Source organism: Sciurus carolinensis, chromosome 14 (genome assembly GCF_902686445.1).
Source record: "Sciurus carolinensis chromosome 14, mSciCar1.2, whole genome shotgun sequence".
Classification (NCBI taxonomy): Eukaryota; Metazoa; Chordata; class Mammalia; order Rodentia; family Sciuridae; genus Sciurus; species Sciurus carolinensis.
In genome coordinates, this window is record NC_062226.1 from 13948880 (window position 1) to 13972628 (window position 23749).

At 53.1% G+C, this 23749-nt stretch overlaps 2 protein-coding genes across 13 annotated transcripts in view; one reads left to right on the top strand and one right to left on the bottom strand.

The window, feature by feature from the left end:
- The first annotated feature begins 2041 nt into the window (after nucleotides 1-2041).
- Phf19 (PHD finger protein 19) lies at nucleotides 2042-21764 on the top strand. Of its 9 annotated transcripts, none has more exons than XR_007104864.1 (15): nucleotides 2043-2198; nucleotides 4504-4704; nucleotides 5126-5207; nucleotides 8547-8642; nucleotides 9108-9208; nucleotides 9759-9907; nucleotides 11711-11806; nucleotides 12448-12516; nucleotides 12629-12749; nucleotides 14091-14158; nucleotides 15293-15463; nucleotides 15990-16022; nucleotides 16822-16907; nucleotides 17875-17970; nucleotides 19333-19378. XR_007104864.1 is itself a non-coding variant. In XM_047523825.1 (15 exons), exons 2-15 carry the CDS (start codon nucleotides 4519-4521, stop codon nucleotides 19673-19675), a joined length of 1752 nt encoding a protein of 583 aa, XP_047379781.1. In that variant the 5' UTR covers nucleotides 2046-2198; nucleotides 4504-4518; the 3' UTR covers nucleotides 19676-21764. The 9 variants fall into 9 exon arrangements, 7 of the variants coding, with proteins under 7 accessions (XP_047379785.1, XP_047379787.1, XP_047379788.1 ...); XM_047523825.1 differs by having other exon boundaries at nucleotides 2046-2198; nucleotides 15990-16077; nucleotides 19333-21764; XM_047523827.1 differs by lacking the exon at nucleotides 19333-19378 and having other exon boundaries at nucleotides 17875-17989.
- Nucleotides 4533-23749, bottom strand: part of LOC124963993 (protein CutA homolog) — a 40321-nt gene continuing 21104 nt past the window's right edge. Inside the window, exons 7-9 of one of the 4 annotated variants that reach the window (XR_007104867.1) lie at nucleotides 5359-5552; nucleotides 5105-5185; nucleotides 4533-4913 (exon numbers count right to left, since the gene is read on the bottom strand). Coding sequence is in view for 1 of the 4 variants with exons in the window: in XM_047523834.1 (XP_047379790.1) it covers nucleotides 19548-19581 (34 nt within the window). In the remaining 3 variants the exon portion in view is untranslated. Of the gene's footprint in view, nucleotides 4914-5104; nucleotides 5186-5358; nucleotides 5553-12580; nucleotides 19582-23749 lie in introns of those variants that run through there. The other 3 variants (XM_047523834.1, XR_007104868.1, XR_007104866.1) reach the window with 3 other exon arrangements.

Below are 23749 nucleotides of genomic sequence, written 5' to 3' on the forward strand. Positions count from 1 at the left end.
GAATACCCACCTCCCTGTTTCTACATCCTATCTTCTAAATGTCACCTTCATGAAACAACCTCTAAACGACCACAAATGACACTCTACCTTTCTTGTGGCATTATAATTTCCTGTCTTGTAATTGTAACAACTTCTCATTCTACATGCCGCTTTGTAGTTTACCAAAGCACCTGCTCCTTCATTATTCTAGCACTGTTACCCCTTAGAACAGAGAAGAAAACATGGTGTAAACAAGGACTAAGTCACCCAAGACCCTATACTGGCTCAGAGGCTGAGCTGCACTCAGAGCTGAGACTCCCCAGTTTCACATTCAGGTCACTGCACGTGTCCCTTTTAATTGCACACAAGTGTTGTTGCTTGCTTGGACACTGACACCCATGAGACTGTGGGCCTCTTGTCTGCTATGCCCTTGTAGGTCCCTAGCCCCTAGCTCCAGCCCCATACAGGGGAGCATCAGTGAGTACAGAATTCTTGAGGAAGTACAACACTCACCTCTGCACACCCACTAGGTCGGGGGAGGGGGGTCTGGAAACAGGCTAACCCGTTGAAGGGCCACTCAGGGCTCCACAGCCAGTATAGGTGGAACTGGTTTGTGAACCCCAGAGGTATGCACTTCCCTACAGTCCTAAAGCAGACCTGGGAGGGTCCTACTTGAATTTCTGTCCTGCCCCGGTTGGACTCTCTGTCGAATGTGGGTAAAAAACACACTCCTGCAGGCCCCTTTGGGATTTGCAGGTTTACTCACCGGGACTGGGAGACCCTTTCCCATGGGGCTGCTCAGTACTTTTTTCCCAGGCTTCAGCAGAAAGGAGGCAGGTTCTGTGTTGGTTCAAGGAACCAGAATGGGGTAGTGAGATGGAAGGGACAGCAAGCCCCAGCGGTGGAAAAAAGTGAGGGAGTGCCTGAGAGGACCCCTGGGTCTCAGCTGAGGAAGTGAGGGGGTGATGGGCCTGCCGTACTGACCACACCCTAAAGAGGCAGAGGACGAGGTGAACACCGAAGGGGCTCTGCGGGGAAAGTGCTGTCCACTGGCCACACCCATGAATGCACACACTCCCCCAGCCTCGTGATGGTATCTGCAGCGTGTGATGGCAGCAGGTGGGGCGGGCAAAGGGGACCGATGGCAGGATGCAGGTGAGGGAGGATTTGTTGCCCAGGGTTCTTTCCAGCCCTGCCCCTGAGAGTGAGTCTGGGTGGGCACATGTCTGCCTTTTCTCCAGAGAGCTGGGTCCTTATATGTCGGAGCTAAGCCCATTGCCCCAATGTGCTATCCCGGGACTGTTGTCCTTCATTGGGTGTCATTTTACTTATATGTCGTATTTGTGCGTACGGCATATGCATCCTCTCTTGTGGCTATTTCTGTGCACTGTGTGTGTGCATTTTGCTGTTGGCACAGCCCCGTGTCTGCCTCTCACTGTGTCGCGGCTGTGTGCCTGCTGTGCTTGCCTCCTTGGCGCGTTCTTCTGGCTCTGTGCTCTCTGCACCTCTCCTTGGTGTGTCTATGTCTAGGCACTGTGTCGTGTCCACGGTGACTTGTCTGTGCTGTGCACTGCAGCGTGTCCGGCTGTGCCGGGTCTGTCTGGGCGAGTGTCTAGGCTGTAAAGTGCAAGGTGTTGGGCGACCCGCTGGGGCTGTGTCCCAGCCTGCGTCCGCAACGCCCTGCCGCGTGTCTCCTAAGCTGCGTGCCGGCCTTGAGCGCGAGCGGCGTTTCCTGCACAGCGAGCCCGCGGGCCGCTCAGCGCGCCGGGCGGCGTCTCGGGCGTGCGGCGGGTACCGCGCCTCCGCCGTGGGACCGAGTCCGGCGCGGGCTCTGTGCGTCTGCGCCCGCGCGGGCGGCGGCCGGGGGCGGGGGCGAGGGCGGGCGGCGCTGCGGGGCCGGGGGGCCGCGGGCTCCAATGGCGAGGCCCGCGCGGCCCCTGCTAATTACATAAGCGGGACGTCAATAATTCGCGGGAAAACGCGAAAAAGATGGCGCCCCGCGCCCGGGGGGCCCCTTCCTGAGCGCCCCGGCCCCTCCCTCCCCCGCCTCCCCTCCTCCCCGCGGCGCCCCCGCCCCGCCCCGCCCCCGCCGAGACCCCGACCCCGGCCCCACGGGCGGACACTCGGCCAGGCAGCCGCGGGCCGAGCGCAGTCGCCTCCGCCTCCGATGCGCCTGGTGGCCAGACTCCAAGTGGGACCGGCGGACACGCAGCCTCGCGGTAAGTTCCGCGCTGCGGACAGCTGGCCCCGGCCGGGGACTCCCCGCCACACGCTCCTCTCCCTGCACACATCCTTCTCTTTCCGAAAGTTCTCTGAACTTTGGCGGGTCGAACGCCCTTAGGGGGTTGGAGTACTGCGGAGCCGCGCAACCGCGGGAGGGGGAGAGGGAGCGAGTGGAGCTCGCAGGGCAGCGGGAACCCCCTCTGGGCCTCCGGGCCCTGGGGGGGCGTGGGTGACAGGTCGCTGTTCCTGGCCCCAAAACTTTTCTTTTCCTGTTGGTGGGGACGGAAGGAGGGTCGACGGGGCGTTTGGATTTTGCTCACGTCCGAAGTCAGGTCGCAGAGGGTTGGGACAGGGGAGGTTTGGCGTCGGAGCAACCGGGGAGAGGAGCTCTTGAGCCCGAAGGGGGCACTTCTGCAAGCTTTCCCCTCCTGAACACCCTTTTTAAAAAACCAACGGCCGCCCTGGGAGAGGCCGCGGCGCATGAATCATCCTCGCTTCCTGCCCCCGCCCGGCCCCGCGCTCCGGGTGCCACGGATTTGAACTGGACGCCGACGGGAACCCGCAAACAGGCATTTCTTTGCAGATGGGTTTGAATCAGCCAATCACAGGCCGCGGGGGCCCGCTCCGGGAGGATGGAGGCGGGGGTGGGGGCCGCCACCCGGGGGCCCCCGCCCGGTCGGGCAGGGGGCGCGGCCACCGGGCCAGCTCCCAAAGGCGCAGCGGGGGAGGAAGTGTCAGTTTGTGAACCTGCTGCGGCCTGGCCCTGGCGGCCGCAAGCCAAGCGGGCGGGGACCTCGCAGCGCCCAGGGAGCCAGGTGGCAGGGAGAAGGCAGGGGTTCAGATGGCATCCCCCGCGGCCGCCCGGTCCCTGTGTGCTCTGCTCTGAGAAAAGAAGAGGAATGGGAGGGGTGAAGGGAAGTGACCACCCACCCTCTGGGAAGCCAAGGCTCCTGCAGTGAGTGCCCTTCCTGCCCCAGGGCGCCTCACATGCACACACATGTGTTGAGTTTCACACACTTGCGTGCACACTGCTGTAAACATTATGGTACCCGTCTCCCCGGAGTACAGACGCGCTCACGTGGAAACTCGCACCGGACTCCATCCTTGTCAGCGGATAGTCATGACACCAGCTGCCCAGCGCAGCGGCAGAGGGAGGGGACCAGAGTAGGAGGTGCAGGGAACAGAGCAAGGCTGTGTGTGGCTGTGGTGAGGAGTGTAGGGAGGGGCATGGAGCCAGGGGAGCCTGGAGAGGGAGCAGGGGGCGCAGAACACCAGTGAAGGCACTGGGGAGTCGCAAGGTTTCTGGAGAAACCTGGGGGCGAGGCAGGAAAGCGGGAGTGGGGACTCCTGGGAGTGCCGTTCCCCATCCAGGCTGCCCAGCGTAGGTGAGCCCCAGGCCCAGGTAACGGTATCAAAGGGTGAATGAATGGCCCAAGAAAGATGAGGCCTAAACTCAGACCAGGACAGAAGACGGAAAAGAGCACAAAGGCCAGAAGTCATTGCGCTCAAAGTAGACTGTGACCTGTGACAGTTCATTGGTTGAAGTCTGAGATGCGGGGGCTTCTGGGGGGCCATGGTAGCACCCTTAGCGGGGAGAAGGAAGACCCAAGCTAAGAGCATATCTAATAGGATGGCGAGAGCCAGGTGTGGAGGGGCTGGCAAGCGAATGACTGACTGCTTGAAGCAAACGCACATCTGGGTAAAGGCACGAGCCGGTTTAAACCTCCCAGAATTAAATCAGCACACAATTGAGAACAGAAAAGCGGATAATCAGAGACATAGACGGCCAAGTCACAAGCCACCCATGAGTTTTCCTTCCTAGTTGTTTTCTCTGGATGGATCTCAAGGTGGACACTGGGGTGGGGGTGTAAAAACTTCCCGGTGCTCCCTTGGAGAAGGCCCTGGACCTAGAGAACATGGAGTACTTCTGCTAAGGGATAACAAATGCCTCGCCTCTGGCACAGCGAGAGCAGGCCAGGCCCCTTGGGCCTCTGCTCTGTGTTAATTGAGAGATTCATTTTCTTTAAAAGCAGCATGGTATGGAGCAAGACAGCAGGACTTAGAATCAGCTCACCTGGTCATCAGCCATAGCTCTGCCTCTGACTGTCACCCACTTCTTGTCACACTTCAGTTCCCTATCTGCCAAACGGGAGTAATAATGTCTCCCACCTGTAGCTTCATCATGCAGATTCGGTGAGAAAATAAACATGTGTGACACTTGGAAAAAGGTAGTTTCTTCCTTCCCCTGATGGGCTTTTGGGAGCAGGGAAGCAAGAGAACGCCATTCTCTTTGTTTCTCAGTGTCAGCAGAAGCTGATGGAAAATCGGGCTCTGGATCCAGGGACTCGGGATTCCTATGGTGCCACCAGCCACCTCCCCAACAAGGGGGCCCTGGCTAAGGCCAAGAACAACTTCAAAGACCTGATGTCCAAGCTGACAGAGGGCCAGTACGTGCTGTGCCGTTGGACAGATGGACTGTATTACCTCGGGAAGATCAAGAGGGTAGGTCTTTCCTCTGGTCCCTCTTCTCGGGCTTGCCATCTCTACTCGTCCCCTGACCTGACCAGTGATGAGGGAAGGGGAATTGCTGGGAAGTCCCCTTCTTGTCCTCATGCCCAGAAGCTAAAAACAGGGAGAGCCAGAGCCTGGGTTTGCAGGTGCCATCCTTGGGGCCAACATCAGCCAGTTCTTTAGGAAAGTGTTGCGAGAGCCTACAGAGCGAAGAGGAGCAGGGATGACCATCTGGCCTGTTCTGCCCCCAGTATTCCTACCAAGTTGTCCCCTGCCCTGACTGTCCAGTCCAGGGTGCAGGAGCTGCCGTCCTCCCTCCTCTGCTAGCCTGGCTCTGCTTCTGAAGCACAGGGAGGCGGGAAGGGGAGGAAGACTGCAGCTGCTCTCTCACCTCGCTCCCCTCGCGCCTCAGGTCAGCAGTTCTAAGCAAAGCTGCCTCGTGACTTTTGAAGATAATTCCAAGTACTGGGTCCTGTGGAAGGACATACAGCATGGTGAGTATTCCTAAGATTTGGGGTGCCCCACCTTCCCCTGTTCTCCCTCCTCCACCACCTTGAGTTTTTCCTTCTATCCTTCATCTCTTCTTCCTGGCACCTGCCCTGGTTCATGAACCCCCAAGCCCACCTGAGATGGTGATCAGATTACCAGTTGTGTCACATCCGTGTCCTCCCCTTGAGCGCTCATGCTTGTGAGGGAGGCAGGGCAGATGGGGAAGTGGCTCACGGGGGTACCGTGAGATCCAGGGCTAGAACCCGTGTCCTTGTTGTACTTCATCTCCTTCTAAAGCTCTGGGTCCAGTGGAGCTGGGAATGAGGAGGCCAAGCAATCAGAATTGTCACCTGTCGGTTTGAGCAGTGCCCCAGTCAGCATGTGAAGGAAACTAGTGGAGCAAGGAGTTGGGCACAGGGAAAGATGAAGGAAGCAGGTGGGGGGGACCAGTTAACACGAAGGTGGACATGCCTCTGTGGAGCTGGACAGCCTCCAGGATGGATAGGGAGCAGGAGCAAGTGCCATCGCTGTCTGCAGAGAGCTGACATCGTCTCATGGCAGATCAGGCATTCTGACGCCATGCTCCTTTCTGTACATATGACCCAACACTCAGATTTTTTTTGTTTTTTTTGTTTTTTTTTTGTTTTTGGAACTGGGGGTTGATCCCAGGGGCACTCGATCACTGAGCCACATCCCAGCCCTATTTTGTATTTTATTTAGAGACAGGGTCTCACATTTAGTGTCTCGCTTTTGCTGAGGCTGACTTAGAACTCAAAATCCTCCTGCCTCAGCCTCCCAAGCTGCTGGGGTTACAGGCATGCGCCAGGGTACCCAACTGCTCATAGATTTTTAATTTGAAGCTCCCAGCAGCTACCATCTATCAGGGTTGTCATAAGAGAAGAAATCTGTTTGCCATTTATGCTTCAGGAGAATGGATATCCCTGCAGAGGGAAGAAGTAGGTTTTAGGGTCATAAGGACCTTGGACCAAGTTCTAATTCTGCCATTAATAGCCTTGTGCAACTGAGTCTGGGTTTCTCATCTGACATAAGGAGAGTAAAGTGTTGGCTTCATAGGGTAGTCAGTAAGATTAAATGAGATAACCATGTAAAAAACTTAGTCTAGTGCTATTGAGTTACGGGGAAACAGTTTCCAAAGAATGTGTCACCATAAAAGATTTAAATACCTCCTTTTTGCAAGAAATTGTGGCCAAGGCAGACTGATACCTTCTCCCAGCCCCTCTCATCCTAAAATTATTATATAAAGATCCAAAGCTATGGAGATCTCTCCTGGTTACCCTTTTATTGAAAGTTTAAGGAGCCAGCTAGAGACGGTGGTTCACCTTAGCAGGGCTTGCATAGAAGGCTCACTATGTGCCAGACACCATCGTGTCGCCCAGAACAACCTGTCTCCCAGCCAGATGACTGCTCCTCCAGGCAGAATGGTGGCCCCCTGGTGTTGCTGGACATGCTGTAGTTATGATCCATCTCATTGCTTCATTAAGCCAGCGAGGATTTCCTGAGATCCATTGTGGGCACCACACTCCTGGGGCACATTCAGGAAGAAGAACCAGGTCCCTGCTTGACCATTTATTCAACAAGCCTGTCTTAAACACCTGTTCTATATCCCATATGGGTTCCTGGGGATACCCAGATGAAATGACATCATTTCTGCTATTACAAAAAGATGAGGCTGGGTGTGGTGGTGCATGCCTATTATCCCAGCAGTTCAGGAGGCTGAGGCAGGAGGATCACAGGTTCAAAGCCAGCCTCCGCAACTTAATGAGGCTGTAAGCAACCTAATGAGAACCTGTCTCAAAATAAAAAATAAAAAGGGCTGGGGATGTGGCTCAGTGGTAAAATGTCCCTGGGTTCAATCCCTGGTACCAAAACAAAAAACAAACAAAAAATCCCATGAAACCCACAGATGACTGGAGAAATGAGATAGAAGCATATCAAAATGTATTTAGTGTTTCCATATAAGCATTTCAGATATAAAAACATTAAAATGGAAAGAAAATCAATGGAGAGGGAACCAGTAGATAAAAAGCAATTCTAAAAGCATATTAACTGGTCACCATATGTAGACTTTTTTGGATTTTGATTCAAAAGCAAAAAACAAATTTAAAAAACAAATTTAGAATCATGACATTTTTATTTAAGAGAGAGTTGGGAATATGAACACTAACTGAACTTGTTGATCTTAAGGTTCCATTGTGATTTTTTTTTTCTTTTTGTAATGGTGGGAATTGAATCCAGGACCTTATGCATGCTAGGCAAACACTCTACCCCACAGCTACATCCCCAACCCTATAGAGATGCCTTCTAAAAAAAAAAAGTCCTAACCCTAACCCTAACACTAACCCCCCCCACCCCTGATAGCAGCTGAAATATTTATGGAAAAATGGTTGAGTATCAGGATCTTGATTCAAAATAATGACGAGAGAAGTGGATGAGAACCTAGTCAAAATAAAGTTAGCTGTGAGTTCATAATTGTTGATGAGAACATGGAGTTACAGTGTAGCATACCATTATTATCCTATAATAAATGTTTTTTTTTATTGTAAACAAATGGGATACATTTTGATTCTCTGTACATGGAGTAAAGGCATACCATTCGTGTAATCATAAATTTACACAGGGCAATGTTGTTTGATTCATTCTGCCATTTTTTCCCTTCCCCCCGACCCCACCCACCCCTCTTTTCCCTCTCTACAGTCCTTTCTTTCTCCATTCTTGCCCCCCTCCCTAACCCTAACCCTAAACCTAACCCTAACCCTAACACTAACCCCTCCCACCCCCCATTATGTGTCATCATCCGCTTATCAGCGAGATCATTCGTCCTTTGGATTTTTGAGATTGGCTTATCTCACTTAGCATGATATTCTCCAATTTCATCCATTTGCCTGCAAATGCCATAATTTTATCATTCTTTATGGAGGAGTAATATTCCATTGTATATATATGCCACAGTTTCTTTATCCATTCATCAATTGTATAATAAATGTTTTAATTGTTATTCAACATAAAAATGTAACAAAACAAGTTAAATTAGGAGAGAGAGCATGCTGTGATCAAAAGAACAAAAGATTTGATGTCAAACAGCCATGAGTTTGAATCTCACCTCTTGTTAGCTGAGCAAGGGACTTCCTCTCTTTAGCCTCAGTTCCCCTTCGTTAGAATGGGATATGGGCAGTGAGCACCTCAGAAGTTGGACAGACTCAGTGAGGTGGCATGGGGACCTGGTTCTAGGTCCACTGTGCAGTAGAAGTCCGGGACCTGTACTATCATTTGAACTCTTCTAATTGCTGTGAGCCAGACGTGACCTGGAAGGGCCTCTCTTTCAGCTGGTGTTCCAGGAGAGGAGCCCAAGTGTAACATCTGCCTGGGGAAGACCTCGGGGCCCCTGAATGAGATCCTCATCTGTGGAAAATGTGGCCTGGGTGAGTGGGGTGAGCAGGGCACTGAAAAGGCACCATCCTGTGAGTCTGCCCTGCACTGGCCTGACGGTTGCTCTTCCCCACTGCTGGGGCCTCTGGTGGCTCCCTGTTTCTCTTGAGCTCCGGATGAAAGGGGGCCAGCCTCTGAATGAGGGCCCAGAGAGGTGACTTTGGGGAAGTTGAGGAACATGCAGTTTGGGACCCACCTAGGTGGAGAGGAAGAACGGGAAGGAAGGGGTGCAAGTGCTGAAGCCAGACCTCGGTGCCTCCCCTTCTGGCCAGTGCTTTCGTTCCCCAGCCTGGATGCCAACTTGGCTGCCTGGGTGGGCATCACCAGCCAGTCCCCAGCAGCTGGCAGGCAGAGCTCCCAGGGCTCTCTGCCACCTTCCCAGCCTTGCTGTCTTTGAGCGTACTGGCCTTGAGCCACTGCTTCCTCCAGGGTCCTCACCACCCCCTCCTCTGCCGTAGGTTACCACCAGCAGTGCCACATTCCCATAGCAGGCAGTGCCGACAGGCCCCTGCTCACACCCTGGTTCTGTCGACGCTGCATCTTCGCACTGGCTGTGCGGGTGAGCCCTCCATCCTTCCCAGACCCTGCCTCTTTCTCCTTCTCCAGTCCAGCAGCCCAAAGTACCCCTGGGCTCAGGCTGGACTTCCCATCCCAGACTCTGAGCTCCAAGCAGAAGGACCCCACTTGGGCTTCAGAGATAGATGTGCCTCTGCCACTTAGGAGCTGTATGTCCTTGATCAAATTCCAGCGCCTCACTGAGCCTGGTTCCCCAGCTGTAAAATGGATACTGTTTGATGTCAGGAGTAGCAGGCCCTTGATAGATGGTGCTTTGCTATTAAAAGAGAACATTCATGCCAATGCCGGTGCTCAGTACAGATAGGTCATTACGACCTGTATTGTGCTCATTACCATTAATACTATTAATGAAGATCCTTCTGGGATAGAGAATGGCTTGGGGATTGGTGAAGAAAAGTCCCTTGCCTTTCTGTCTATCTTGGAACATCTGTGGGTTCCCCCAAGCCCTGGGCAGTATTTCCTTTGACAGCCGTGTAATGACACGTGTGGCCCAACCAGGACAGCGGGTGATTGGGGCCCTCGTCTTCCCCCAGAAAGGTGGCGCGCTGAAAAAGGGCGCCATCGCCAGGACGTTGCAGGCAGTGAAGATGGTGCTGTCCTACCAACCCGAGGAGCTCGAGTGGGACTCACCGCACCGCACCAACCAGCAGCAATGCTACTGCTACTGCGGTGGGCCCGGAGAGTAAGGCCACCGGGATGGGGGTGTCCGAGCGCATCAGGCAGCCAGCCTGGGCCTGACCAGGGCGGGCCCGGAGTGTCGGCCGCGGGGGCGGGGCCTCGAGGGGGCCCCCCCGAAGGGGTGGGGGCGGGGCCTCGGGAGGCGGGCCCGAACTGTCAGCCACGGGGGTGGGGCCTCGAGGGGAGGGCCCGAAGTGTCAGGGGCGTGGGGCGGGCCCAGAGGGTGAGCGGTGCTGGGTGGGAGGTGGAGGCAGGGTCCCCAAGGAGGCAGGGTAGGTCCGGGTGCATCCTGCGACTGAGAGTCGCCAAGGGGCCTCCAGGGGCGGGCCCTAAAGGTAAGGCTTCGGAGTGGAGTCCAAGGGGGCGGGACCTCCAGATAAGAACCTGAGGATTGGGCCTCTAGGTGGCGTCTGGCACTTTCAGGCAGTTGGGGGAGATAGAGGTTTTTTGCTTGGAACCCGGGAGGAAAGGAATAAGTATAGAAGAGTAAGAGCCTAGGCCTGATACTCGTCCCAGATCCTCCCGGGACGTCCAAATCCAGGCCCTGCCCTTACCAACTATGCAACCCCCAAGCTTCAGTTCGCTTAAATTTTCCCCATGTGGAGGTTGTGCACCGTGTTAATTAGATATTCACGTAAAGGCATACACAGATCCTGGTACTTGGCACACATTTAAAACACGTGAGAAGCTGGTGGTGGTGCCACCGCTGCATGGAAGTTACGATTATTTATTCATTGTCAGAGCCAATGAAACGAGTGAGATACAAAGATTCTTCTCCCTAGAGAAGTGCAAGCAGGGCTGATTGCAAGTGCGAGCCAGGGTCTGATTGATTCTTCCTTGGTGCCTGGTTCCCCTCCTAGCCATAGTTCTTTGATTCTGCTCCTGAGCTGACTGCACCAGGCATTGTGAAAGGAACCTTAGACATAAGAGGTTGGGATTTTGCCTTAGGAAACAGCCTGTAGGGCCCCTGAAATCCTTAATCTCATACCCCATCTGATGACAAGAACTAGAGGTCTAGAGGCTGTACTTACAGCCCGCTGGGAACCTCAGGCAAATCACTTGAACTACTTAATCTCTATGATTAAGTATTACCTATGATTCCTAACAATAGCAGATGGAGAAATGGTTACAGAAGCCTTTATGGACTTAAGGCAGTGTGTTTCAGTGTTTGATGGGTGATTGTTAAAGATGCATCTCCTGGAGGCTTCCCCAAAGATTGCACAGGTCTGAAGTGGACCAAGGAACCTGCATGTTACCCTGGACCACACCTGACAAAGTGCAGAGCGTTAGTGGTTGTTAAGGGAATATCTTTTTGCTCTTTATTCACAGCTGCTAATTGTTGAATGACCCTAATGAGCTAGTTATAGTATCAGGAGAGAAACACAAGGTGTAGGCCTGTGCCCACATAGCTTAAAAAGAACCATTATTCTTCCATGAGTTCTAAAGATGTGTGTGATGTTAGGGGAGCAAACACAGGCCAGAGGTAGAGGCTCTGATATGGCATGGCAGGAGAATGCAGGCTTTGAAATTGGGGAAACCAGAACTTGAGTCACCATCCTGGACTTTCTGAGTGATCTTGAGCAAGCCATTCATCCTCTGACTCATCTGTAATATGGGGGCAGTGGTTTCATCTTCGACCAGATGGTAAGGTCCAATGAGGTGGCATGCACCTGGCTCCCAGGACCTCCTGGCACAGTCTAAGTGCTTGGTAGCTGGGGGTTTCTCTTCCCTCTCTGGTGGAGGGCTTGGGTAGCTGAACCTCATGCCTAGCTGTGAGTGCGGCTGACTGTTTTTTCTGCCTCTCCAGATGGTATCTGCGGATGCTGCAGTGTTACCGATGCAGGCAGTGGTTCCACGAGGCCTGCACACAGTGCCTCAACGAGCCTATGATGTTTGGAGACCGGTAGGTGCTACTTTGGTCCAGCGTGGCTTTCAGGGTGGCAGCTCCTTCAGATTGCCTGCCAGGCCCACACAGGGGTCTGTGGTAGCCTATACCCATCCACAGAGGCAGCTCAGGGTAAAGGAGGCCCCGCTCGGCTGTTCTGTGCCCCTAATTGCCATGGGTGTGTAAACACTTTAGGCATATCTTTACCTCCCTAAGCCCCAGCTCTTCAAGTGCCTGGGGAGGGAAGGGTGACGTGGTCCCTGCCCCAGTTCTGCCCAGAGGTATCGTAGGAGCCGCCTAAGGAAATGGATGCCTTCTGACCAAATGGCTAGGCTAATGGAATGTACTATATGTCAAACCAGATATTTTGTTTTTTTGTTTTGTGTCATTTGTACATGGGTGTGTGTCAGGGGAGGAGGGTGATCACTACAGTCCAGCCTAGCTCAGTCCACTCCCTTATGAACCCGGCTGCACCCCAGGGTAGGTATTTGGGGACTGAATGTAGGGGATTACTCCTTGGTCCTGTCCAGCCTCGTCCTTAGCCCTCCATCCCCCCAGAGGCCACCTGCCCCAAGAATAAAGGGCTGACTATGAGAAGGCAGGTGTGGGGGGCTGGCCTAGGGTGGAGTGTCAGAGCCCTTCCCGCCACCCACCCACAGGTTCTACCTGTTCTTCTGCTCCGTGTGTAACCAGGGCCCAGAGTACATCGAGAGGCTGCCCCTGCGATGGTGAGAGGGTGGGGCTTGCTTCAAATTCACCCCTGCCAGCTCCTTCATTCCCTCCTCCCTGCGGGTTGCCCCTGCCCCTCACCCGGCCCCACCCCCTTGCCCTCTTGCTCAGGGTGGATGTGGTTCACCTGGCCCTCTACAACCTTGGGGTGCAGAGCAAGAAGAAGTACTTTGACTTTGAGGAGATTCTGGCCTTTGTAAACCACCACTGGGAGCTCCTGCAGCTTGGCAAGGTATGCAGGGCAGGGGCTGACAGAGTGGCAGGAGACAGGTGTCTCTGCAGGGCTGTGCAGTGAGGTCTAGGTGTGTGAGCTCTCACCTTGTGGCCTGAGTCCAGGCCTCTGCTCCCTGATTTTGGCAGAGGGCATATGGGGACTTACCAACTCAGCCCCTGGGAGCTGGAGTCCTGGATCAAATCTGGCCGGAGCAGGGTTCTCTGCTGAGGTGTCTGGCCCACTCCAGATTTCTTAGCTAGGATGGAAAGTAGAGTAGGCCTGCCCCCTGCTGATGCTGTTCTGAACAGTGGGTCACCAGGGGCCCGGGCGCCTCTGATCCATGAGTTGAAGTAACAAATGCAGACTTTGAGAATGTCAGGGCTGGAGCACCATCTGCCCCTGGTCAGCCAGCCTTGAGGCTGAGCCAAAGCTGGGACCAGGACGTTCCTAGCCACTTCCACAGTGGGGATGAGCCCCTTTGTCCCTAATGACACTCAGAATCCTTGCTACTACATGCAAGAGAGGCTTCTTCTTTACTGATTGCCCCAAACTCTTCTTTGGACAAGGATTTTTTTCTTAAGTAGCCTATATGCTCTGCAAAAAAATTTTTACATACCATCTACATTTATGGTGTTGGATAATTTATAAGATATACATATTATAAAGCCTTCAACTGTTTTTTAGTTACTTTGTTCTGATTTACAAAAATATCATGCATGTTACTGGTAGAAAATGTTTAAATTACCAAGAAACCTAAGGAAGTATACTTTTTTAAAAAATCCACATTCCCACATCACATGACCCAGAGATAACTAGAAATGATGCATTTCCTTTGAGCCTCTCTTTATGCTTATTTTTTCTTTTTACATGATTTGGATGATACAATATGTATATATCATTTTAATTTTCCTTTTTTCAGTTTGTTTTATTTTCAGTTGCTTTCCCATGTATTGAAGAATCTTCAGTAGCATTTTTAGTGGCAGCACTGGTTTCTACCATTGTTTACTGGTTTCCTTCCTGTTGGGCACATAGCTTTTTTCCCTCCTGTCCACATGCCATCATGAACATTTTTGTATGTAAAGTTCTGTTTGAGTCCCATGTCCTATCGGTACCATAGGTCCCATGGGAGAGCAAAGTTGGGTCAAAGGTATGTACCGTTTGAAAGCTCTCAATAGAGTTAAGCCGGCAGTTTTTCTCTCCATTTTCCCCTGAGAGTGGGGGAAAGGCTTGCCTGAGATATCGTGGATCAATGGTCCTCACCTGGAGGACTCAAGAGTTTCAGGAGATGGGGGGACAGGGTGGGGCCTCCTCAGACGCCAGGCCCCTGAGTCTGACTGTCTCGCTGGCCTGCTCCCCCAGCTCACCAGCACCCCCGTGACAGATCGAGGACCGCATCTCCTCAATGCTCTCAACAGTTACAAAAGCCGGTATGTGCAGGTGGGAGGGATCCTTTTCTTTGCCTATCCCCTTCCCATCCTTCATGATCCAGGGAACAAAGGATCCTGGGACCTCCCTTTGCAAAGCTTCTCGAGCACCCAGCAGCCTTACTCAGTTTGGTACTGGGCTCAACTCCATAGGGTTGTGTCCCCCTGCTCTCTGAGGGTCCCTCCTGCTTGAGCCAGCTGGGGCTCTGGGCCGTGCACTGAGGCAACTCAGCATCTTTCAGGTGTGCCTCAGCCCCTGGCCCGTCCCCAACCAGTGTCTTCCCATTCTGAGTTCTCAGCATGCACAGCTGGCCACACCACACAGGGGATGCCCAGCTCCCTGTCCCAGCATTCAGGGCCTTTTTTGATCAGGCCCTGCCTGCACATCTTCCACCACTGTCCCTTTGCTTTTTGACTTGGTGCCAGCCAGCCCCACTGAGCTCTTGCTCCCTGACCAGGGCTTTCACTCATCCTCTTCCCTCAGCCCAGGATGCTCTTTCATCCCTTTTATTCATTTGTCTCTTCAACAAGTACTTATTGAGCTGCTGCTCTGTCCGGCCCTGTGTAGGTGCCGAGACCACAGGGGGAGAAAGACAAGACCCCTGCTTCTACAAAAGCTTCCAGACGCCTCTAGAATGACCCACCTTCACATTCACATGGATTGGGGCCCAGACACAGCCTGCTCCTCAGTACAAGGCCACTGCCCAGTGAACAGTCCCCAAGAATGGGCCTGGGTGTGAACTGCCTCTGCAGCTCAGGGCCATGCAGCCAGTGTTGGAAGGAAGTGCCTGGGGGTGCTTGCAGCTTCTGTGAGAGTTCAGAGGACAGCATGGGGTGGAATAAGTGTCCTGACCAGAGTCCCACTGTGAGCTGAAGGAGGTCTTGCTGTAGGAGGTGGTCTTGCAGCTGGTTGAGGCAGAGGGGAAAAGGGAGAGCAGCAAGAACCCCCCCACCATACTGGAGGAGGGATGGGGAGGAGCCACATCCTCAGCCGGGACCCTTCATCCCACTCATGGTTCCTAGGGGCCACTCTGGATTTTAGTTGTGGGTCCAGAGAGGCGGACAACCTCATTTAATGCCCACCAACACTGCCCTGGAGGATGGACTTACTCGGCCTTCTCCCCTGCCCATGCCCAGGTTCCTCTGTGGCAAAGAGATCAAGAAGAAGAAGTGCATCTTCCGCCTGCGCATCCGCGTCCCACCCAACCCACCGGGCAAGTTGCTACCTGACAAGGGTCTGGTGCCAAACGAGAACGGCACCTCCTCTGGCTCCTCCGAGCTGCGTAAAAGAGGAAAGAGCAAGCCTGGGTCAGTGCTGGGGGACCCAGGGGTTAGGGCTGCAGTTGGTTTCTCTGCTCCCAGCTCCCAGGATGATGGCTATGATGTGGGACCCAAGAGCATGGTGACATTTGCATAAGCCAGAAACCCCCTGCAGCTAGTCCCAGCATAGGTGCCCTGAGAGGGCTAGTCAGTGGCTCCCAGGCTCCTTCCGCAGCCCAGGAAAAGCCAGGCCTGCCTCAAGGCTGGGTGAAGAGAAGGGGACGCTGGAGTGTGGACAACGCCCCGGCTCCAGGCTGAGCTGAGACCCCTCCTGGGCATCGGGGGCAGGGCAGCTGGACACACCCGCCCAGAAGCACCTTTTCTTTTTCCACCGACAGCCCTTCCACATCTCCTGCCCCAAAGCACGTGCCCTCCTCCCCAGACTCCTGGTGAAGGCAGCCGTCCCTACCCCAGCCACTGGCCCCTGCCCCTGGGCTCCTGAGGCTCTTCCCTCTGGGGCCCCCTCTGGCCCTCAGGCTCTGACTGAGCCACCCTCTCCCTTTTGTCTCCACAGTTTGTTGCCTCACGAATTCCAGCAGCAGAAAAGGCGAGTTTATAGAAGAAAAAGATCAAAGTTTTTGCTGGAAGATGCTATTCCCAGTGTTAGTTCCTTGTTTTCTCATCCTCCACTTTCACATGCAGGACCGGCACATATTAGGGATTCCTCTGCAGAAAATGGAGTCCCCCAGGTCCAGGGGACTCTCCCATGTCCCATTTCCTATCTAGCAAAACAAGGAAAAGCCAGGTGCTCCCATACCTCTCCCTTGCCTCCCAGTTCTCCCAAGATCCCAATCCTTGTCCCCTTTGTCAGGTGGGGAAAGGAGAACAGGGTTGGGCAATGACTTTCCCGAGGCGCACAACAGTGGCTGAGCCCGGCCTGGAACCAGGGCTCCAGGGCACTTGCTCTTCTTCCCCAGCATCCTCACTGAGGCCCTCCTCCCTGGGGGCAGTGATACCAACCATGCCTCATCTCCCCAGCACTTCACAGTCTACAAGGCATTACTTAATTACTACCTTTGGTAGCCAGTACTTAATTTTCTGGGCTCTCTGACACCTCTAAGAGGGAAGCAGGGCAGGGTGTCTTGTCCCCATTTTGCAGTTGAGGTAACTAAGGCCCAGAGAGGTCAAGGTTACCCAGTGGCTGGAGACAAAGCCAGGATGAGAATCAGGGTAACTTGGCTCTCTGGTCAGGACTTGGAATGAAGAGGAAGTGGCAGGCCTTACCCAGGGAGGGTGCAGCGCTCGGCAGCTCTGGCTGTGTGGCCCTCAGCTGGGGCAAAGGTGCTTGGGGAGGGCAGACTGGACACTGCTGACTGACCCTTCCTCTTTTCTTCCTCTGTCCACAGAGTGACTTCACCTCAGCCTGGAGCACCAACCACCACCTGGCTAGCATATTTGACTTCACGCTGGATGAAATTCAGAGTTTAAAAAGGTAACAGTGGGTCTGGGGTGTGGCTCAGTGGTAGAGCACCTGCCTAGCACGTGTGAAGCACTGGGTTCGAGCCTCAGCACCACATAAAAATAAATAGTTATTTAAAAAAAAAAAAAAGGGTACTGGTGAGGGGCCCAGCAGAAAGGTCTGCTTGAAACTGGGGTGGAGGCAGGGGTGGAGGCTCCCTCCATTCCCACAGCAATGCAGGAGGCTCTGGAAGGGGGCAAGGCAGAAGTGTTCTGAGGGAGGAGTGGGTGCTCCCTTGGGGTCCTCCTAAAACCCCAAGTTAAAGGGTCTTTAGCCCTTTGCTCTGCCCACCCTATCCCATCTGAAAACCCAGGACCTGGATCCCTCCAAGAGGCCTGCACAGATCCTCCCAGGCTGTGTGGGACACCTTTCTGTGTGTGCTTGGGTACACTCAAGGGCAAGGACTACATCTTTTGTCATTTGATTTCCAAAATCACTAAAAGTCATTCAGTGTTTACCTAAGACCATGGAGGAAGGAGTGAGGGATTGAGAATCAGACAAATCTGAACTCCAGACTCTGCTTACCAGTACTAGCTGTGTGGCATTAGCTAAATTTCTTAACGTCTCTGAACCTCCTATGTTTTCCTCAAATAAGATACTGAAAATGCAAACACTTTGACCTGTAAAGTGTTGCAGAAGTGCTTCATGGCTCATTAAGTATTATCTGTGCTTCTGTCACATTTATTTAAAAGCCTAGTGGAGGGTAAGGTGGTAAAGGAAGGCTCTCCTGCCTCCTGGATTGAAGGCGGATGGATGGGAAATGGACAGGCAGGTGTGATGGTGGGAAGCTGAGCAACGGAAAGATGGGCCTCCACTGGGAGGAACAATGCTTAGAGAGGGGCAGAGAAAAGCTGGAGAGGTCCCAAGGCTCCCCGGGAGCAGGTTGGCAGGACTTTGCTGGGCTGGGCCAATGGCAGGCTCACCCTTGCCCCCCTCTCAGTGCCAGCTCAGGCCAGACCTTCTTCTCAGACGTGGACTCCACAGACGCCGCCAGCACCTCAGGCTCTGCCTCCACCAGCCTCTCCTATGACTCCAGGTGAGCCCCCAGGGGTCAGCCCTGACCTTAGGCTTCTCAAGAACCATAGTCCCTCCCAGGCCTCCACCTCCCACTTCTCCTCTGTGGGGCCCAGTTGTGGGGCTCATTTTGCATACTGAGCCCCAGGCTGGAGGACCTGGCCTTCTACAATCGTGAGAATCTGGCCCTGGACCTCTAGTTCGAGTCCCTGGCATTAAAGCAGATAAGGACAGGCATCCAGGTTGCTGTGGTCCCATCTCTTTGGAATGCTCTCCGCCTGCTGCAGAACACGGGGACATCTCTGGCTGGATGGTTCCAATTCTGAGGTCGTCTGACCAGAGATTCTTCCACTGGGGTTCTTGGTCTCTGCACGCCATGATTTTGCATGCCTGTGCCTCTCAGACTGCAGGGTCCCTAACCCTGGTTTTCTGGCTGTCTGAGTTGGGTGTCTGTGTTCCAGGGTCTCTAAGGGAAGAGCATTTGTTAGGAAGCCTGGTGGAGGGAGGATGGCATCCTGTGGACTGCAGGGCTTGGGAGGGGGACAGAAATCTCTGGGGGCCCAGCTGTGGGGCTAGCCTGCTTGGCAGTAGTTGGTTGTCAGCAGCACAGGGAGAGTGGTCTCTGCAAAGCAGGATTTCTTCTGGACTCAGGCTCCTCTACTCTAGGACGCATGAGGCCCTTGCAAGAGTAGAATTAAAAGCACAACACTTATAGACATGTGTCTTGAAGTCTTAGTCGGCAGACGTCTCTGACATGTCTTTTTCTGATGTTGCCTCTGTATTTTATTTATTTATTTTTGGTTCTGGGAATGGACCCCAGGACCTCACACAAGCCAGCAAGCGCTCTACTGCTGATCTGCGCCCCAGCCCTGTATTTTAATTTGTTTCTTCCTGTTTCTTTGGTTTTCACTAGTGCTTTGGGTCTTGGCTTCCATTTCTAAGCATCTGTGGATGTGACTCTGGTCTTGGATCCCTTCTCTAACACATCTGCCTATGTAGTACAAGGTCCTTTAGTCCATGACCCCTGTCCCTATCCCTGTCTGGCTCTTCTAGCTCCACATGAGCACAGGTGAGGGATAAGCATGGTACCCAGGGCCTCCATGCTGCGTGGCCTCAGGAGGCTCAGGGAGTCGTGCGTCTGCACCCAGAGCCCATGCTTTAGAGCTGGGCAGACCGGGGTTTGAACCTGGCTCTGCCGCTCCCCAGCTGGCTGCTTCTCTCCTGGAGCTTCACTTTCCCTCCTCTGGGGTTCTTGCAAGGTGAGATGATCCATGCCCAGGGGCTGGCACAGTGCCTGGTACCCAGGAGACTGCTGGGGGCGAGGGCTTTGTTACAGTCTTCCCACCTCATTTCCCTCATCTTCCTCTCCCCGCTCCTGGTGTAGACGGACAGTAGGCAGCCGCAAGAGGAAGCTGGCGGCCAAAGCCTACATGCCCCTGCGGGCAAAGCGGCGGGCAGCTGAGCTGAGTGGACGCTGCCCCTCAGACAGCAGTGCGGAGGGGACTTTGGGCCCCGAGCGGCCAGATGAAGGCATCGACAGCCACACATTTGAGAGCATCAGTGAGGACGACTCGTCTTTGTCACACCTCAAGTCATCTATCACCAACTACTTTGGCGCAGCAGGACGGTTGGCCTGTGGGGAGAAGTATCAGGTGTTGGCTCGGAGGGTCACACCAGAGGGCAAGGTTCAGTACCTGGTGGAATGGGAAGGGACCACCCCTTACTGACTACCCCTCGGGGGCTAAAGGGAGCCCTGAAAACCAAAGGAGGGACAGCAGAAGCCACAGGTTTCCCTGTTTCCTCCAGGCTGGGTGGCAGAGGGAGGCAGCACAGTGGCAAGAGCCTGGCAGAGGTCTTGCCACAGCTGAGACCTGCACCGCTGCTGGGCCAGCTCTGCTCTACTCTTGGTCCACTTCCCCCTAAGGTCCCACTGCCCTTTTTATTGTCTTCACACTCCACACCCCTCAGACTATTGGTTCTTCCCGAGTTTGTGTCCCTCTGGCTCTGTGACTCTTAACTCCGGAGGCCCAAATCTTTCTCTGTCCTCTCACCCCTTTCCATGTGCACATCTGTCCCTCACTGGACATTCTTTACACCTGATCCATGGAGGCTGCTCCTCCCTGGGACCACATTATGAGTCAGGAACCCCTGAGGGAGAACAGGTGAGGGGGGCCTCTCTCTCCACTTTCCTGCCACTCCTCCGGCCCCTGGAGAGTGGGTAAAAGTCCATGTGGCAGAGATACTTGGACCCAATACCAGAGAGCCAAGAACCAAGTCTCTGTGGCAGAAGGCACAGCTCCTGGGCCCCCTTATTAAAGCTGAGTGTGAAGGCTGCTGGCCTCAGCTCTGAAGGCCCAAGAAGTTTGTCTGTCCCAGACCTCGCCCCACTTAGTTGCCATAGAACTGGGCCTCACCTTCCTGGAATGGAGACATCCATGAAAACCAAGGGGATGGGGGCAGCTGTGGAAAGGGAAGCCATGTCATGCTACATTCTGGACCCACCACACGCAGCCAGACCATACGCATGCCCTTGCACAGAAGCTTCCATTCACATGTGGACTTTTATCCATCAGGTACACGTCTCCTCCCAGCACACCACCAAGCATTCACACACAGCCACATGGCCCCTCAGGGCCGCTGGCTCCTGCCCTTGGCTTCCTCTTGGCCCCTTCCAGGGGCACGGGCTGCAGATGAATATGAAGGTTCAGCTCCTGCCCACTTCCTCCAGCACATGGACTAGCTTTGACCCCATGGGGGACAAAGCACAGAGGGCTCATACTCTCCTCCAGATCCCCAGCCCTGCTGCAAAAGTGATCATCGCTTTTGGAGTTAGGTGAGGAATTTTCAAGGGCCTGTTTCAGTAAGTTCCCTCAAAGGACAGTGGTTGTCACTTGGGCTTGAAATAGAATTCTTAGAACAGACATTCAGACTCAGCCCTGTCTGGAGGGAAACCAAAACTGGGAGGGGGCCAGGACCCCTCATTTTTGCTGCTTCCAGAGATATTAGAAACTGACTCACTTGACTGGGAAATGGGAAGAAGTGCCTTGACTGAGGAGGGTGGGCACCAGGTTGGGACCAGCCTTGCCAATTGCTCTGGCCTCTGGTTTGGCTGGGTTTTCTAGGCCGCCAGCTGGAAGACGAAGGTGGGAAGAACTGAGCAGCAGGCCCAGGAACCAGGTTTCCCATAACTATGCCAAACCCCCTCCCACCCTGAGCACTTGGGGCCTTGGACAGGCTAGGTGGCCCCTGCCTTAAACCTCAGCTCCTATAGTGCCTTCAAAGGAACCTCACCTCAGCCCCTGTGCGTAGCCTGCCCACTTCCCTCTCCTTCCCCTGCATGGCCCAGGCAGGGACAAGCAGGCTCTGGGCCCAGCTCTCAGTCCCACAGCTGCTGCCACTAGGCACCCAACTAGGGCCGGGTGGAAGGGGAGCTGAGAAGCCAGCCCCAGCCCAGCAGGGATGTGGGACCTGGGATTCAAACTGGCTTCCTGCTAGCCTCAGTACAACCTCTGAGGTCTGCCTTCCAGGCTCCGAGAAAGCCAGGATGAACAAGGCCTGTCATCTGTCTTTCCCCACTTAGGCTGGGAAAGGCTCTGGGCCTGAAGAGGGGGAAAGTGGGAAGCGGGTACCTTGCCCACTGGGAGCCAGCACTAGGCCTAACAAGGTCACTCGACTCCCCACCCCAGCTTTCATTCATACCAGATAATAGCTGCATTACTGCCAACTCACCTTATAACCCTGTGCACCTTCTAAGAGATACATGGATTTGAATTGCTGCTTTTAATAATGTTTGTTATATTAAAGTTATAATTAATGTGTCTGGTTTACAATGTAAAAGTTCCCTTTGAGAATCATCTCTACTGAGTGGTGAATTATCAGCTGTTTAACACTGAACTGATTCTGGCTTCTGCAGCTGGCTTCCTGAAGGTTACAGGAGGATGGCGGGACCCCATCCTGTGGCCACCTTGCCACTCCCTATGACATTCAGTAATGCTTCCACCCGTACTGCCAGAGAGAATGTGGGACCTTTTTTCTACTAATTATCTGACCCATAAGGGTAAACAACTAACTGAGGGCTACAGGTAAAAGACAAGAAATAAACTCAGAAATTGAACCTGTTATAATGCCTAAGTGCAGACACTGCCAACACTGCTCAATACACATAGGCACACAATTCTAGAAACTGAATTCCATTCCAGAACCCAGCTCTATGGTTTTAACCAGTAGCACTGGTCAGAGTCTTTCCATTTTCTCACCCTTCAAATTACAGCCATAACTGCCACAGCACCTGGCTCCCAAGTTTGGGAGGGGACCCTTTACATTATTGTAAATGAACCTTTTAAGTTTAGTGTCGTTTAGAGAGAAAAACTGCTGTGAGGGCTGGGCTGTGGCTCAGTGGTAGAGCGCTTGCTTAGCACGTGTGAGGCGCTGGGTTTGATCCTCAGCACCACATACAAATAAGTAAAGGTATTGTGTCCATCTACAACTATTTTAAAAAATTTTAAAAATAGTTGTGAAGGTATAGGGAAAAGGTCGGCTTCAGGAAGATGGCAGCCACGAATTCACCAGGGTGAAGCGTGCCCTGCTAACCCTAGTGGAAGGCTGCCTAGGTGTACTGATAACGCCCATCTTCAGAACTGCTCCTTTGGCTTCCACCTGTTAGCTGCCCTGGAAATGAAACCACAATGGGAGCCAGGGGGCAGCTTGAGCAGCTGTTTAGATGCACCTGAGACCTGTGGGCCTCCTGGGCTGGAGGGTGCCTGCTTCTCTGTGGTCGAGGTTAGTGTTTCCCAATTCACAACACTTATCTTTGGAATTTAGGAATGAGAAATTAGAACTCCTAGAAATTCGAAGTCCCAAGTCATTTTTAAGATATTTCACTCTTCACATGCTTCTTGGAATTATAGGTTAACTGACAAAACTTTGTCTAACAAGCATATTAAGCTTAGTACTATGTACAAAGGACTAGCCTGTAGGGAAAATTAAAAGACTGGAAAATGCTGGACCGTGGTAGATACTATCCAAATAATGTAACATTCGAATATCCTAGAACGGTAAACAGCACATAAAATCAATCACATGTCCAAATAACTAACTTAAGAATTTATTTTGCATCTAAAGTTTATTTTTTGGAGCACCATTCACAGGATTTGTATAATATATACTATGTATACAAATTATTTTATTTACAAGAAAAATTCCCTGATAGCAGCAGACAGGACCAGACACACGCACTTCTGACATGGCAACAACCAAAGCAAGACTGACTAATTCCATGGCGACTGTTTGCCTCTCACAAGCCTGGGCTTGGGATCTCTTCAGCTCAGCATGTTAGTGATTCCTCCTCTTGTTTTCTGCTTGATTAAGGCAGATGCTTTTGAACCAGTAATCTTTCCATACTAATAAGCTTTAATATTCACAGGATAGTTATGATACTTTCCCTCATTTCCTCAACTGATTTTTCTAGGGATTCTAGATCAAAAAAACATGTTATCTAAGAAATTCTGGAAAAGAGTTCCCACATGGACACGCTGGTCTAGGACCCAGCCCTGGCTTCTACAGCAGTGTTCTGGGAGGGTGGTGTGGGATGGCAGCCACGCCATGTAGGCTGGAGTTACGCAGACCCTAAGCATCACTGGACACCTCTAATCCACTCCTTCATTTATGGAATGGGTCACCAGCTGCCAGATCTGTGGTAAGAAGTACACAGTGCAATATATGTACAAGCACCAGGCCAACTGGCTTCTACGTCTTAAGAACTAAAAACTCCGCTGGCTCGGTGTGCACACCTATGATCCCAG

Bases quoted from the DNA above. Each gene is read 5' to 3' on its own strand.
- Phf19 (XM_047523825.1), top strand. From the start codon at position 4,519: ATGGAAAATCGGGCTCTGGATCCAGGGACTCGGGATTCCTATGGTGCC. The intron at 4,705-5,125 runs GTAGGTCTTTCC...CTCGCGCCTCAG, and splicing joins ACCTCGGGAAGATCAAGAGG to GTCAGCAGTTCTAAGCAAAG. The intron at 9,209-9,758 runs GTGAGCCCTCCA...GTCTTCCCCCAG, and splicing joins TCTTCGCACTGGCTGTGCGG to AAAGGTGGCGCGCTGAAAAA.